Source organism: Ixodes scapularis, unplaced genomic scaffold (assembly GCF_016920785.2).
Source record: "Ixodes scapularis isolate PalLabHiFi unplaced genomic scaffold, ASM1692078v2 PGA_scaffold0__279_contigs__length_252992795, whole genome shotgun sequence".
Taxonomy (NCBI): domain Eukaryota; kingdom Metazoa; phylum Arthropoda; class Arachnida; order Ixodida; family Ixodidae; genus Ixodes; species Ixodes scapularis.
In genome coordinates, this window is record NW_024609835.1 from 159,067,548 (window position 1) to 159,085,273 (window position 17,726).

The window sequence follows — 17,726 nt, forward strand, 5'->3', positions numbered from 1 at the left end:
TGAGTTGGCGGAGCGTAAAATTAACGTCGTGTGGCAAGTGACTTCGAAATCAGATGGAAAGCTTCTCTTGAAGTATATGTACCGTGCGGGCTATGTGGATTGGACCTACTTGAAACCGATAACGACATACAGGCGTTTGACTGACGCTGCCATAGCTTTAGCCATTGGCAGGAGTACACAAAACGGCACGAGCCGTCTCGATCTCTTCATGCGCAGAACAGCAGCGAGGTTGGCGCGCACGTAATGAAAAACTAATAGGAATAGAACGATCTCACCAGACAGTTTGACTACGCCATCGCTGGCGCAATGCATCGAGGGAACTTCGCACGTCCGCGTAGTGCTTGGTGAGATCGGTCTATTTTCTCGGTGGATTTCGAGCGATCCGAAAACGCGCTCCCGTGCTCGCACCTTTAGTGCGGTAAATGCGAGGATACCAACAAGAAAGCACTCTAAGGCCGCTCGAAATCCACTTAGAGAATAGACAATATGCGAAATTGTTTGAACGTCTGGCAACACTTTGTGCGCTGCCATCTTTGTTAGGTCGAGATTCATCTGCTGTTTGTCAATTTCATCGCGTTGTCAGTAACAATGGAGGCCTACTGCTCACCGTCATCGATCCTCACCCACACCTGAGAGCTGAGGGTTAGTATTGTCGCCCCGTCGGTCGCTGGTTTCTCGATGTAACCAACATGGCGGACATACACGTCAGCACGAAATTTGGCTTTGAGTGTCGGCAAAGGCAACGGCGTAAGCGCCTGGTTTTTGAAAGCGCTTTCTCTGCGCGAGTGCTTGTGCGAAAAAAGGATTTTTCAGATCTACGCTTTCGTGGCCTTGCTTTCGTCAGCGCCAAAGCCAACTGGTGAGACGGAGCATGTTCTTCGGCGCCCCACTAGATGCCGCTGTGCATCTCGCAAATAGAATGTATAGCAGGCTAGAGACAATTAAAATAAATGAAGAGGGTACAATATGACTCAGTAGTAAGATCACCAACAAATTAAGCTGAATTTTACACAGAAAACGCAGGGACCAAACCGGACCAAACATTTTATACAAAGAAGCAGTTGGAAATAGTTGTTAAGCAAATCGAGGAGATCATTTCTGGGGATACTCAAATGATTTGGAGTTGCACAAGGCTAACTAAGCTATTCGAACAATAGCTGTCTAAAATATGCAATAAAAGAAAAAGAAACAAAGGCGCAAACCTAAGAACTGATGGGACAATGACGTATAGAAGGCAATAGAAAAACGCCAAAACGCTTTCAGAATGCACATATTTTCTAAGTGCAATTGGCAACCAAAAATTGAGGTAAACAAAAAGTCAAATAGATTCGTTAAATGTAGGCGGGAGGCGTCCTATTTGATTAATGAAATGATTCAAAGGGAGGGGTCGCAAAGGCTGCCAAAAGTAAATAAAGAAGTAGAAAGGTAGCCAGGAAGTTTTGGAACTACTTGAATTTACTAAATCATCAAAAAAAGTCAGAGCAGAAGTATACTGTCATGCCTGAGGGTAATCAGCTTGAAGGGGATGAGGCAATGAAATATATGGGAACAGTAATGACAGGGAAGTTCAAGCAGCAAGCAGCAAGGAAATGCCTCACCAGGGGAGGATAGTTCAAGTACTGATGTTTGGGTTTTCGAACAAAAAGAATGGGAAAGGACAGGACAAAGAGTTCCAACGGGTCCATCAAGAGGGATGGATCGTGGACCAATCAAATTGATAAAATAGTTAGGACCGAAATCTAGGGAAGCGTTAAGGAAAGCAGTAAGTCATGAAGGGAGCTGCCCCGGAACAATGGAAGCTAAACAGAATGTGTTTAACATTCAAGGGAAAGGAAGACAAAGCTGCCATAAGTAACTATCGCCCCATAACAGTAATATCAGAAGTCTACAGGTTGGCAATGCAGATTATCAAGGAGAAATTACAGGCATGGGTACAAAAAGTGAATACGCTAGGAGAGCTACAAAATAGGTTCTGAAAATAAAAAAGGAGGTTGGAGGGCACTGCATTTTTATTAACACAGTGTATCGAAGTAGCAGAAAAGGAAGAAAGACCACTCCGGTAAGCATGCTAAGATACAAAGGGGACTTATAAAAATGTAATTCAAGGCAATTTGTGGAATATAATGAGGAACTTAGATGTGGACGACGGAATATTGAAATTTAATATGATCTTTACAAATACAACATGGTACAAATAAGTAATAACACGGGAATGAAATAGAACAGAGCCAATAGAGATAAAACAATGTATTAGAAAAAGATGCCCTTTGTCACCATTGTTGTTCACGTTGTACCTCTAAGGATTAAAGCAAAAGTTGGAAAAAGCAATCTTGGGTTTAACCTTTTATACGACAGGCAAGGACAAAAGATAAAACAGTCATTACCAGGCCTGATGTATGGTGATGACATAGTGCTAATAGCCGATAGCAACATAGAGCTTCAGTCCTTAATGAATACATGTGGCGCAGAGGGCCACATGTTATGCTTAGAATTTGTAGTGACAAATCAGTGATCACGGTGTTCGATGATGACAGAATCGCAGAGCTAAAGATACAAGGATTAGAGGCTGAGCGAGTCGATAAATAAAAGTATCTAGGAGTATGGATTAACGAGGGTATAGAATACCTGAATGAACATGCAAAATGGGTATGCCCCTCTTCCTCCGACGTACCCTCCCCTCCTCCGTACCCTCTCATCCTCCTCCTCCTCTTCTCTCCTCCTCCTCCTTATTTCCTCCTCTCCTGCTGCCGCTGAATTTGATCATGGGTGACGTGACACGAAGTCGTGACGTCATTTTCCCCAATAAATTTAGTGGGAAAACTAAATTGGTGTTGAGGTCACGTTACGGGAATCTTCCCGCTAAATTGATCGAGAAAATTTTCTTGCTAGCTTTAGCGGAGAAATGCAACGCGCGCGGTTACGCCGATGGCGACGGCGACGCCGCTCAACACGGAAACGGGCGCCTAAGAGCTGCGCTCTGAGAATAGAGCACAGTGGAACTATCAATCAATCAATCAATCAATCAATGTTTATTTTTCTCTTGTGCTAACCAACAGCTCGAAAGCCTACTGGGTTAAGCACACACAATTGAAATACACCCAAAATACAGAGTAGACAAAATAAAGAGTTGTCAAAAAACAAAAAAAAAAAAAAAAACATGCAAGCACACAAACGTGTATATATGCCAATTAAAAACACATGCATCAAAATGATCGTTCTCCAAAAGACAGGTTTGTACTAAAAATATCGACATCAGTAAACTGCGTGTTTAAAACATGTTGGATACGCGAAACCGGTGATGCGTTACGAATGAGGTCTGGGTAAAAGACTCTAGGATTTCTAGAGTTCGTTCTAAGTGGTATGCGAAAGTTAACACAGGTGAGGAGACTAGGGCTGTCTATTGCATTATGAATTAGCCTATGTAAAAACTGAACATCCCGAATAGACCTTCTTTTACCTAAGGTGCCCAATGTTAATTTTGCTAAAATCGAATTATATTCATAAAAACACTTTCTTCCAAAATATCGGTCGTAAATGATGCGCACAAATCGCTTTTGTACATGTTCTATACTTTCATTTGCTGTTATAGATATGCAGTTCCAGACTACAGATGCAAATTCTAGTTTCGAGCGCACATGGGTACTATATAATTTCAAGAGACAGTGATGAGTGATAAATTGTCTAGCTAAGCGAGACATTATTCCTAGCATGCGCAATGACTGGCTGATAATGGAGTTTACATGAGAAAGGAAAAAAAGATGGTCGTCCACAAGAACACCTAGGTCTCGCATCTGCGTGGTCCGACAGATCGTTTCATTTTCCAGAACATATACATAGGATAAATTGTGACGCTTTCTTGACAGCGACATGACTTTTGTTTTGAACGGATTTAAGAAAAGATTGTTAGAACTGCACCATTCTACCACTGAACGAAGATCGTCCTGCAGCAAAGTACAGTCAGTGACTGAGGTAACCTCCCGAAACAACTTCACGTCATCTGCGAACATAAGTATTTGAGAGTGTTTTACGGACGACACCAAATCATTTATAAAAATAAGAAACAACAAAGGTCCAAGGTTTGAGCCTTGAGGCACTCCTGATATAGAAATGAATGGACGAGACAAGAAGCCAGATACCCTTACACAGTTCTGCCTTTTATGAAGATAACTCCTAAACCAGGTATTGTACTCAGAACTCAGGCCATAGTCCCTAAGTTTCAGCAATAACAGCTCATGATTGACCTTATCGAAGGCTTTGGACATATCCAGATATATTGCGTCAACTTGGCCCCGAGACTGAATTATTGGAAAGGCAAAATTTCAAAATGTGCACAGATTTGTCTCGACGGATCTGCCTTTGACGAAACCGTGCTGTACAAGAACAAACTTTCTTTTAAAATAATTATACAAACGATTGTACACCAGCTTCTCAAAAACCTTTGAAAATGCATTGAGAAGGAAAACAGGACGATAGTTACTAACATCACAAGAATTACCTGACTTGAAAATCGGGACTACTATTGAATATTTCCATTTTTCTGGAAAGACACCACTCTGTATAGACAAGTTAAACACTTTTTCAAGAACAGGAGCAAAACATTCGGCACATCCTTTTAGAACGAAGTTGGGAATACCATCTGAGCCTGTGGACAGTTTAGAATTCAGCTTTCCAATAGCTAAAAGCACTTCGTGAACAGTACATCTAGTAAAAGGTAAATAGTCATCAAAAGTAGTATTACATGTCATGGGTAAAAGGGTGTTGACATTGGAAAAGCATGAACTGAAATGATGCGAAAGCAACTCACAAACAGATTTGGGGGACGTTTCAATAACTGACCCGTTGCTCAGCGTTATATCGTTAAAGTTCTTCGTGGTATGCTTTTTCACATAGCGCCAGAATTCTTCTGGTCGCTTCTTCAGGTTACGCTCCATCTGCCTGCGGTAGTGATATTGGTCGTTAGCAAGAAGCTTTTTTGTTAATTCACGACAGATGCTAAATTTTTCATACCATAAGCCGAGCCTCGTTTTTTTATATAATCTGTGGTAACGTAATTTTAATCTCAAGTAATATCGCAAATCTTTGGAAAACCACTTAGGGTACTTCTCTGGGCGGTTGGTGCGCTGGGGAACAAACAAGTTCATGGCATCATTGACTACCGCTGTGAAACTATCCACCATCGAATCCACGTCAGAGCATTGTAAGACATCAGTCCAATCATATTGTTCAAAATAACAGGCATGAAGTGGTGAGGGAGATCTGGAACGGAGTTATGGTTCCGAACTTAACTCTTGCAAATGCAGTTTTATGCATAAAACTGGACGTCCAGAAAAGGCTTGAAATAAGACAACGTGGAGTAGGTAAACTGCCTCTTGAAGCACAAGTAAAACACCGAACCATGATGTACAGGGCGATATGGGATGGTCCTCATTCGAGAACAGATAGAATTTGAGGCGAGGCTAAGAGAAATAGAGGCAGAACGATGGGGACGAACAGATCTTAGCTAGTTACACATAGGCGGATGAGAAAACAATGGTTAAGAAAAGGGTTAAGGAAACTCAGGGGGAAATATGGTAAGCAGGCATAAAGACTAAATCGGCCTTGGAAATTTCCAAACCTTTGAAAAAGGAGATTACTAAGAACCCCATCCTCGGCAATTCTAGGGGGAGCTACATGTTGTTCGAGGCAAGGACAGGAGTGTTGCGGGCTAAGATATATAGAGCTAGATATCAGAAAGTAGATACAGTGTGTGGAGCTTGTGGATATGAGGAGAAGACGGCTGAGCACTTGGTAATTTACTCTAAGGGGCTTTACCCTTCAGTAGCTAATGAGGCGACTAATTTAACAAACGCACTGGGACTTAGGGAGAGTGAAGGAAACTTGACATGGGGAAGATGGAGATAACCAAGAAGATATTATCTAACTGGCGGCATAGGGCAAGGAAAGGATTAATATTTTATCATTCCCTTCCGGGCGACCCGCTGGACAGAAAGTCTGTGCACCCGGTTGCATAGAGGCGCCTCCGTCGTAGCTTTCAAAAACGCGATGCAACATTTTTTTTTTCACTTTTAGAGCGCAGTTTTTAGGCGCCCGTTTTCGGGTTGAGCGGCGTCGGCGTAACCGCGCGCGTTCCATTATGGAACCTCCCTGTTTCTCCGGTAAATTTAACGGGAAAACTTAACCCGCTCAATTTAGCGGCAAAAATGTTTCCGCTAAATGGGTTAAGTTTTCCCGCTAAATTAGGCACGAGAATATTCGCCAAATTTTCCGCTATATTTAGCGGGAATATTTCCCTGTAAATTTAGCGGGGAAATTTCTGCTAGAGTGGGAAATTTAGCGAAAATTTTCCGCTAGATGGGAGGGGAACAAGAGAGGAGGAGAAAAGGCTACGGAGGGGAAGGAGGGGAATATTTCCTTCCGTACCCTACCCTCCTCCTCCTCAAGAGCTGCTCTCTAATTGGGCATTACAAAGCATTGTAAAGGTCTTTGTTTTTTTTAGAAACACAGCTTGTAATTTTTTGTTGAGATCTATGACCTATTAAAAACTCGCTTTTTTTTATACGCAACGGCAGTTGCAGAAGACACCAGAGAAAAATTAACACCGTTTACCCCTCAACTCGCAGCCAGAAAAGGCGGCCACGTGATGTAAAGCCGATTGTATGCCGCCAATGTTTTTTAATATAACCACGCGTTGGGGTTCGCAGAGAGCAGGGCGGGGGCTTAGCTTCGCGTCTTGTTAAGGTTCGGCTGTTCCCGTCATCCCAGCGACTGGGCACCTGCCATTACCCGAATGCTTGTGAAGGCATTGATTTTCACGAGCCAAACTTCAATGCCTGCGCAGTCTTCGTGTCCACTGTATGAGCAGCATTAGATGTCGTCACAGCGGCGATCGTAAAGCTTGATGACGCACTTCTGGGAATCGCATTGTTGGCATTGTCCTCACAGCTGCAACATCAAGTTTTGCAAAGGAGAGACTGAAGAAAAGGTACGCTCTTATCCTTGGAATTCCACCGCGCCGAGGACGCTCCTTGGACAGTGGCGTTGCTTTCGAGCATTCTTGTGTCCCACTATAGATGCTTTACAGCAGGTGTGCATGGGTGCCGCCATAACCGACCTTCAGTTTTTGTTTCCTCTTATTTTTATCACTTCCCTCCAGTTCTACCACAGCAGGGCAGGTTAGTGCCATTTCAGATTCAACTGTGTCCTCCTCCACAGCATTTGCCTTTGTGGAGGCTCGCCAAAGCCCTCTTCAGTGGCTTGGTATCTCGGTAAGACAGGAGAAGGTCGGCAATGGCGGCTGTAATTTGACGCGTGTTTAAAGCGTCTATAGTGCCAGCAAGTTTGTGTAAAGTGAGAAAAGTTTCTATACAATATCGTTGCAGAGCCCCTTTAAAAATACATATCTAGATGTATAACTTTGTTAAATGAATGTTTCAAACAAAAAGAAGAAGAGAAAAAAAAACACTGACTAGGTGGAGCAAGCGCCGCTCGATTCAAAGGGTTCAGCCTCATCCATCCATCCATACATCCGTGTTTTATTCCTTATAAAACATTTCTTGACCCATCGCGGCAGCGACGGCGTAGCTAAACTGCCTGGAGACCAGGGGTTTAGCAAGTACCTTAAAATTCCTAAAAATTGGTTGAGAAACAAGGAAAGTCTTTACGGGAACAAACTGCCAGCCATGGCGGACGTCAAGGAAAAAAACGGTAAAGAAATGAAACAAAAAAATGAAAGACGATTACAACTTCCTGTAACTCCAATCTAGAGCGCAGCTCTCGAGGAGGAGGAGGGGAGAGTACTGCGGGGAAGGCATGCCCCTCCTCCTTCTTTCAGGCGCGAAACGCGCGTCGTCCGAAACGTCACGTGACTTCCCCGAAACGTCACTGTGCTGGAACGCCACCGTGCCGAAACGTCACCGTGCCGAAACGTCACCGTGCCGAAACGTCACCGTGCCGAAACGTCACCGTGCCGAAACATCACCGTGCCGAGACATCATTGTGCTGAAACGTCACATTCGTGACTTCCACCAAAACGTCGCGTGACGTTTCGACGCGGTGCATTATGGGACATTTCCCATAATGCATCGCGCGGCTACGCGGACAGCGACGCCGCTCAAGACGAAAACGGGCGCCTAAGAGCCGCGCTCAAAAAGAATGAAGAACGTTTACAATAGACCGATCCCACCAAGCGTTCCACGCATGCGTGACGCCGCCATAACTGTAGTTCGTAGGAGGCAGACGCCAGTTCACGCGACAGCTCATGCTGCCTCGTAGTCTGCTCGCGCAAACCTCCAGCTGGGTTGTCGCGCGTGCAGAAAGACTACAGCTCCCACGATGCATATCGGCAGCGGTGGCATACTCAAACTAGCTGGTGAGATCGGTCTATTCTCTGTAATGCCGAATTAGAACGCAGCTCTTGAGGAGGAAGAGGGGAGGGGAGGATATGCCCTTGAAGTCCAGAGAATAACGTCACTCGTGATCCTCGTGACGTAGCGTGGTTACGCTGACGGTGACGGCGACGCCACTCAACCTGGAAATGGAGCTGAGCTCTAAAAAATGAAAGACGTTTACAATTTTCTGTAACTCCGAATTAGAGCGCAGCTCTTGAGGAAGAGGAGGAGGGGAGGGTATGCCCTGTTCCTTTCCCGCTAAACTTAGCGGAAAAACTTTACCCTCGACACGTCACGTGTGACGTCACGAGGGTAAATTTAGCGAAAAAATTTCCCCCTAAATTTAGCGGGAATATTAGCAAAGTTAGATGCGTGTGACGTCACGTGACGTCATAGTCACGTGTTTTCTATAACGTCACGCGTGACGTCACTTTTGACGTCACGAGGGTAACGTCGTGACGTTACCCTCGTGACCTCGTGAGAGTAACCCTCGTTACCCTAGTTAGGGTAACCTTTGTGACCCTTGTGAGGGTAAACCTCTTAAATCTCATAAGGGTAACCCTCGTAAACCTCATGAGGCTAACCCTCGTAACCCTCACAAGGATAACCCTCATGACGTCACACCTGACGTCACGTGTGACGTCATTATGGGAAACGTCGCAAAATGGTACGCGCGGTTACGCCGACGGTGACGGCGCTCAAGCCGGAAACGGACGCCTAAGAGCTGCGCTCTAAAAAGATAGTGCAGAAACAACGGTCTGGTTACCGAGTGTGTTAACGCCAGACTCGTGCTTATATCAAATACTCAAGATACGTGTATTCAAAATGTTTTTGGTAGTCAATTGATATCTCGCAAATACATTTGATTGAAACTATTAGCTAATTTATCTTAATAACATTTATCAGTTTCTGGAGAAATGTTTCAATGTTTCAAAAAGATTTTCGCGAGACTTTTTTTTACTGAAATAAAAATCAGCATCCCCCCGCGCAAACTCGAGGGCTTGCAAACTTGAAGCGGAAGTCACCAAACACGAAACAGAAAACAAGCCAGGAAAAAAGATGGAAGCTCAAAACGTCAACAAGATAACAAAAAGAATTTAAGAAGCCACTAGAAGACACAAAGTGTTTTTTTTTTTATTTTATGTTTGACCCCGCTTCGGCAAGAATGTCAGTTTCTTTTGCCAGTTTGGCATTTTCGGGAACACCGGGCAGGAAGGGGTATAGCCCCCCCTCCCCCCCCCCCCCCTTCACGAAGACAGTGTAACAACAAGACAGGAGAGAGTAAGGGGCCTAAAAATGCAAACAGAAGAGTTCTTCCTATGTTTTAAATATCTCTGAGCGCGGTAAAAAGAAAAAAGGAAAAAAGAAATCGACAACCACGAGAACAATAGCAGGGCCCCTTCGTGTCCCCTTGTGCCTTTCTTTCTCAGAGTCAGTCATCTCCGAATGCAGCGTTCGGGCAATCTATTTGCGTATTTAGTAAACGTGAACTCCGGGTATATATCTAAAACGAGATCATGCATATGCGCCCCACAGATGTGCTTAGCTAAGTGGAGTCTTAGTAGCTCTAGCCTAGCGCCGCTGAATGTGTAAATATCTAAATAAGATTTTATTTCTCAGCTTATCTCCTTGATATGTTTTGGCTGCGAATATGGTAGCATGTTTGCGCCCGGGCAGCAGGTAGCCAAGTCAACGGCGCTACTTTCCCATGATTCGGTGATTTTAAGACCAGCCGATCTCTCTAGCTGGCTCTTCTCCAAAGAACAGGCGCCCCAAAATGCGCCTTTAGGCTGAGCTCCATGCAGCGAAATATGCGACGAATATGTGACGAACGTCGCCCAGCGGCACGTTCGCTTTGCGCGCAACGTAGCAGTCACTGTGCTGATTCCACACGCAGAGAAAAAGTAGCCGAGCGAAATTCGTCGATTTTTCGCAGCATATTCGTCCCATGGAGTTTAGCCTTGTGGCGCATCGGAAGGCAAGGAGTAGGGTGCCTCAATGTCCTTCTGTTTAGGGTGATGCCACCCTTTGTAGTACCCGATGCTGACAGCACGCGCTCACGGGTAAAATACAAAGAAATCGACGAAAACAAAATGTCGCCGTAGCACAGTCAGCGCCACGAGCGCGTGCAGGGACACGTTCTTTCACGCGCTTCTGAACAAAAAATAAAAATAAAAGTGTGAGACAAAATGGCCAGATGTCTCCACCCTAAGCCAAGCGCACATGAAGGCACCCTAGCAAGGAGTGGTGCGCGAATCCAATGAACAACGCACCTGCGAGCGCGCGATGGCGAGGCAGCCAAGCGTGGTGGTTGAGGGCGGGGGAAAAGAAAAGCACGTGAGAGCATTTGGTGGGTAAACAAACACACGAGGTGCGCAAAGAACAGAAGTCTTCGCATTCGTATTCGACGCCTGGCACTCCCAAGCAATTTACATGCATGGTTTTCTCTGCCCATCGCTGGGCGTTGCGCGCTGGAATTGATCTTCTCCAAAGTCATGGTGGCGGCCCATAAAAAGGTACTGCTAATATAGAAGTTGTGCTGAAAAGACAAATTTGTGAGTTGTCGTGCTGACTGCACCATTCCATACCAGGCTGGCTGAGTGAAAACCTAGCCGAGTCTCATCAACTGCTTACCTCCTTCCGCGGATATGAATTCTTGATGACACAGAGAGACATAAATTAGAGATTTCCGTTTCGCATAATGAGCACGACAAAAGCGAAACTTTGTGTCGCTGAAATGCCCAGTTTAGAATATGTATTTCTTGTTTCGCCACAAGCGGAATGTTCCATTGATATTACGCACATTTATATCCTCCAACATTTCATATATAGCGCACTTGCATCGGCACACAAGAAAGGGGGCACCGCCATCGCCCCATTTTGGCAGTCAAAAAATGTAAATAACTACGAAAAGCACGCGTTCAGATAGCTTAGCGTGCATTCGGCCGGCTAGATCTCGTATCACGAAGAAAGTCCCTCTCGAAATAGCGCTGCATATCGTCGGCCAGCACCGGATGCCGTGTCAACCACACCGTCCCGCCATTGAGCTGGACCTCGCCGAAGGCTCTGCAGGGCCCCAGGTCATCCAGATGCACCAGGGTTAGGTTGGCCCTTCGAGCCAGCTTGCCCGTGATAAACACTTCTTCCCGGTCGTCGGTCGGGACCTCTTCCACTTCCCGCTGCATTCTCACGAAGGTCGCCGTCTTGATGAAGTAGGCGCAGTCTTCGAGATGCGAAAGTCCCCGGCTCCCGTCCGGGCCCCTCTCGAGTGTGACGCGTCCGAACAGGGCTCCTGTGGACTCGGAGAACCAGTCGAGCTTGTCCAGGACGGCCCCGACGTTGACGTACGTGTCGTCGTGCACTTTGAGCACGAGCTGCGAGTCATAAGCGTGAGAGAGGACCCACTCCAGGAGGAGGACGCTGATGGAAGCCCGGTTGTCATAGGTGCCCCACGTCTTTTCCACCACCATGTCGCCGTAATTGCGTGATTCTAGCTGCAGCAAGAAGAGGGGGACCAGGGACCGAATCAACACCAAATACACTTCGTTTCACCTTAAGTCCGGACGCAGTCAAGGCTTATCGGACCAATTCGACAGCGTTAAATGCGCACCATCACGGTGTCCGTCGTGTTTCTGTACATGCTCCCTTCGGTGAACCAATCACAAACAGGGAAGGCCTAGTGACGCGCTTTTGACGCTGCTCGATTGGTCCCATTCAGTGTTGGACAAAATACTCGATAAAAGTATTTAAGCTAAGTTACCAAATACCCGCGTCATAAAGTATTGAAAATACTACTCAAGTTACTTTTACTGCAAAGTATCTTGAGTAGAGTACAAATACTTAGAAATGTATTTCAGTTACTTTTGAAGATACTTCCGCATTGCGTAATTTGTATCGACTTCATTGACAACGACAATTCTGCAGCTACGCAAATCTGGATTACCAGAATGGTTTATTAGCACGTAACAACACACTACGGGAAAAAAAAAGTATCGTAGGGCTATTTCATGCATCCGACTATAAAGAGCAAAATATTGTCTCGAATGATAAATGATGAGGTGGCGAATAACTGAAGAAACTAAACGTTTAGTGGGGCGAACTTGTTTCCAAAACAAAAGAGAGAAAGGCTAGCGTCGCAGGCGTCGATGTCGGCGAAACAGCAGGATCGACCGCTGGGCGAGACTGACTCCGGACCGCCACAAGGAGCACCTTTTGTCCCCGCGTGTGTTTCTGGAACATTCGGCGCAGAAAGTTCGGCGCGTAGAACATTCGTAACTCGATCAGAGGATAAAATTCTCGAACTTACCAGAACGTCAAGTTGAAGAAATAAATAAAAGGGAAGTCCGCTTTCTGGTATCGAACCGGGATCCTCCGCGCGAGAGCCAAGCGCGGTAATCATTCGGCCACGCGCTCGCTGGGCAACGCACGTGGCAATATCACTGATAGATGTTACAAAACATTTCTGGGACAACAAGAAAGAGGTCGCTTTTGCTGTTGGGGAGGAGATCAGACCGTGGCGCCCCAAGCGGTTAACTAGATGGACGGGGACAACAAATACAATGGCTCAGCGCTCGACTGACTTAATCGAACCGGGCATCAGCGTTCGGCTGGAGTTCGTGTTCTCTGGTGGGGGAAAGGAGGGGCTCCTTCGTTATTACTCTGGCCTGCATGAACAATGCAGCATGCACCCTGCCCAGCCCGGCACAAAAGCCCAAGTGGGTCAAGTTCGCGTCCTCTGACGATACTTTCGGGGCAGATCCGGCACTTAACGATCCTTCACAAAGTGTTGGTATTTTTTCGTTACACTTTCACCCTCGCTTTATTAAAAAAGATGACACGAACATGCCCACAAGGCCTGTGGGCCTGTGCACAGGCCTTGTGTTGGGTGAACACCGAGGTGTGGTTCTGACAAATGGGTCAGAGCGCTTCGCCAATAGTGACATCGCTGAATATCATATCCTGCGCGCACCTTAGACGCATCGTTTAACTACAATCCATATTCCCTATATGGGGAGTTCACTATAAACGAACTTGGGACACGGATATGAGTGAATGGATAACAAAGAGAACCCACAAAATAGCCACGGCAGTGGTCGCACCTTCTTCAAGTAGGTCGTTTCCCGGTCTGCTTGCGCCTCAGGGTGGCATCTTTACTTCCGTAAACCACACCTTTGGTTTGAGGACTTTTGGGGGGAAACTTTATAGAAACAAAAGGCGCCTTTGGGAAGGCGAGGGGAGAACCTTCATTGTACGAAATTTGGGCTGAAATATTAGTCACAGTCAGCAAAAAAGCGACATTTTCACGAGCTCAGTTAAAGTCGCCGTTGCTAATCGAAGCTAGCAACAGGATTTGGTTGCTCGAAAGAATGTTCACGTTTGCCCGTGCCACGCCCACGCCACTTCATACCGAAAAACTCGGAAAATGGCGGAATGTCAAAAATGTATTTAAGATAGTGAGTACAAGATACTCGGAATTGTAATTGAAATAGACTATTAAATACTCTCCATCAAAGGTATTTGCGAGATACCAAGATACTCCAAAAAGTATTTAAGATACAGTATCTTGAGTACAGTATTTGAGATAGGCACGAGGACTCCCATTACATCGTAGCGTCGGCTGCGTCTGGACTTTAGTTGAAACAAAAGTAGATAAGAAGATCTTAGCGCTGAATTTTTTACGTCACCCAAGGAGGCGGATACGGGGCGCGGATTGGGCAAGAGTGTTCCGTCAGCGTTCGACTAAAGGCCCATTCACACACTTGTGTTTGACTCCGACCGACTGAGACAGACCGGGTTTTAAGCACCCTAGGAGGGCTTACGACCTGATGGGCAGCAATGTAGCCGGTCGTAAGCCGTCACAAAAAGGCTTAAAACCCGGTCTTGTCTCCGTCAGACGGAGTCAAACGCAAGTGTGTGAACGGGTCTTTAATCGAGCGCTGTCGGAACACTCGTGCGCAGTCCGTGACCTGTGCTATAGGGTGACGTTGAAAATTCAGCATGGCGGCTTTCACGTCTATGAGACATTGACGGTAATTCAGTCAACTAGAGAGCGCGGATAATATCATTATTTTAGGCGGAGAAGAGAATGTTTGGGGCGGAAGGAGCCGTGCGAGTGGTTTAGAAGACATTGTCTATATAGTAACTGGTGTCAGAAAAAGTTTCACGAATATACAACCCTTATTTCTATCTAATCAGTTAAAATGAAACTGTCTCTACGGCCGCCCTTCTAATTTTCTGGTTGCGTTACAAGACATGATCAATTTCCTTTTTATGGCAAGATGGACGGGGTCTTCCGGCGGTTCAGTGCATGGTTATGGTATGTGTTCTTGTTGTTCATGGGGTTTTGAGGAAGGGAATCATTGACTTACCTTGGATGCGCGCGTGCTGTTCTATCTTTGCCGTCCGGACCCTTACACGCGCCGCACGAGAACAAGAATAAAACTCGCAGCCCGTTTCGATCGTCCCTAGCAAGATTTCTGCGTACCTATGAAGTCTTTGACGTTGGTACGATCACGCTTACCATCAGACTTGTATACCATTCATGCTGCATCACTTCATGCGGTCCACGTGACGTGTAACGTGACACGTCACAGAGCACACCAGTTTTTGTGATCACGTGACGTGACGTATAGTCAAATGAAAACGATGACATCACTTCCATGTCACTTTTTTCACGTCGCATTTTTGTGTCGCTTCTTTGTGCCGCACTTTTTCTACATAGCCTTCCTCATAACGTATTCTACGTAAATAATAATGCCAACAACCGCTTCCTGCGCCAGCACGTCGCTGTCTCTGAGCATTGGCATTATCGCCATAGTTTGTTCGCTGCTGTTCCGGTAGGAAAACAGAATGCACGACATTGCCCGCATGAGTTTACTCAATGAAGGCTTCCATCACAGAATTTGTAAAGATGTTTTATTACTAAATGTCAACGAGGACCTTCTTTCACGAGAGGTAATGGTGTTTTGCATTGCACGTCGGTCAGCTCACGCTCGCTTGACATATATCATTGTCGACAACCGTAGTCCCCGAACCCTGGTACGCACCTTTACGTTCCGCATGACTTTCCCGACGGACACGCAGCCTAGGAAGAAGACGATCCTGAAGCTTCCGTTGCCGTCGTTGCTGCCGCGTCCCCAGCTGAAGCGGATGGCCTGGCGCTGGGCGAAGCGCGCCGGCCACGAGCTGACCGCCACCAGGAGCCTGGGCCGCCTGGACTGGGCCAGCGAGTCCCGCAGCAAGTCCGGGAAGAGCAAAGCCTCGGCCACATCCTGGGTGGGAGGACCGCGCAGCACGAGGTCCGGGTCAACCGGGGGCTCGCACTGGCGGCACAGCACCACGTCGGCCGGAGGACTCCGGTCTGTCGGAGGGAGGTCTCAAGGTTCCTGACCTGCTAGATAGCAAAGCCTAAGTGCTGAAGTTTCCTGCCTCACCAACAAGAGCTAGGCTACCGCACAGATTGGTCACGAGTGTTGCGTTTGGCTGGAAGTCAATACGACTTCCAGCCAAACGCAACACCGACTAAACAAAAGTTAGAGCCGAATGCTGACGTAACTCTCGTACTCGCCCTGCGATGGCCCTTTTTAGTGACACAGAAAAATTCAGTCATAAAGGCGATACTTGGAAGTCGCAACTGTCGCGGGATAGCTTTTTGTCGCTAAAACGACAGTCGCAGGGGCAAAAGCGACCGGTTCAGGGTAGTCGCTTCCAGACCGATTTTACGGATTGGTTCCCGAGCCGCCCGGCGACTGAACCAATCAGCGGCGCCTCGGAGTTAACTTATATGGTGCGCCTCCATGTTTGTTTACCTCCGGCACTTCCGTTCTGAAGGAGATGCAACCAACACGTCCATCCAACGCCACGGCTCGCGGTAGCGGACATGGCTACAGAGCCAAGGAGGTCTCTGCGGCGGCTATGACCAACACTATTACGTAAATAGCCCCATTCTTTATAACACGCCGCACCCATACTTGACCAAGCGCCCGAAAAAAAAAAAAAAAAACTCGGCCCGGCAGCAAATCCGTGGCCTTTTGGCTTGACATACCGTACGGTATACCGCGGAAGCTCGAGTGAGTGTATACGGTAGCGATTGTGCTTTCATCGTACGGTCCGGAAGTACCCGTGCCAATATCAAGAGTCTTTCTGTTATGGCGAAGACGACTCGCGTGTAACTGTGCAAGAATAAAAGTGAAAAAGAGCGGAACGCTAACATGAGCTGTGGCGGGAGGGATGGTATTCGCGGCGGTCCCGAGAGCTTCCGAAAAGCGACCCGCCGATCGACCGCAGAGTGAAAGTCGGTAACCTCTCGTCGAATGTCGCTATCGGTCGTGCGACCGCTGCGAGTGATAACTATGATCGCGCCTTGAGGCTTTCTTTCTTATCTAAGAGGTGTTTGATTGAAAGGCGGGTACTCACGATAGTGGGGATAAAGAAGAACAACATGAACGGCGAAAAGGACGTGAACAGGACAAAACAACATGTCTATCTCAATGGTGCAGCAGTTGCTGACCCTGTCTGGTGTGCTGGCTTCAATGAACGAAACCGAAACTAACTTCTATTTTAGATTTAACGTCTTCATGTTGACGTTAATTCCGGTTTCACTCCTAACTCAAGATGTGTTTCACGTCATGATATTAAACAAATAAATCGTTCGCGGAAAGTTTATTTTTTGACATGCTCGTCAGAGAGAGAGAGAGAAAAAAAACTTTATTTGTCAGTAAGATGGTGACCTTCTTCGGATCCTTCAGCTGCTCCACATGGTCGGCAGTTGAAGTCTGTCGGCGACCTCTTGCGCTCTTGCCAAGGCCCGGGACTGGACGTCCAGGTCCGGGCTGGCCAGCACAGCTTCCCATTGCTCAAGTGAGGGAGATGAAACTAGATCTGCCAGAGGCGGATCCTTCGCGCAGTCCCAGATTATGTGGTCTAAGGTGGCAGGCTCGCCGCATAGTTGACAGTACGGCTTTACTAGATCGGGAAAGATATTGGCGTATGTCCACGGGTTTGGCTGCGACCGCGTTTGCAGCCGCCGCCACGTGGTAGCCTGTTCTCGGCTGAGCGAAACGTGCGGAGGAGGCAGGCTCATTCTAAGCTCCCTGTAATAGTTGGTTATGGCCTGATACGTATCCAGCGCCTCACCTCGTGGGGCTTCTATAATCTTGTCCCCCTACAAGATTATAGAAGATTAACCCGTAACTCAAAATTCGTACAAAAGCAGCCGCTTCGGTGGCTGGAACAACTAGGCCATCATGTCGACGTCAGCCTCTCCGTAGCTTTCCTCGTCCCGAGACGACCTACGTCACGATTGCGTTGGATGTCACGTGGTCTCCGCTGGGCCATCTC

At 46.8% G+C, this 17,726-nt stretch overlaps 1 protein-coding gene across 1 annotated transcript; it reads right to left on the minus strand.

Annotated features, from left to right (window-relative positions):
• Positions 1 to 10,716: 10,716 nt before the first annotated feature.
• LOC121837642 (hydroxyproline O-galactosyltransferase GALT3-like) lies at positions 10,717 to 16,866 on the minus strand. Its single transcript, XM_042293337.1, has 3 exons — positions 16,803 to 16,866; positions 15,434 to 15,747; positions 10,717 to 11,881 (listed from the first exon to the last, which is right to left on the minus strand). The coding sequence occupies exons 1-3, from the start codon at positions 16,864 to 16,866 to the stop codon at positions 11,318 to 11,320; spliced, it is 942 nt and encodes a 313-aa protein (XP_042149271.1). The 3' UTR covers positions 10,717 to 11,317.
• Between the last annotated feature and the right edge of the window lie 860 nt (positions 16,867 to 17,726).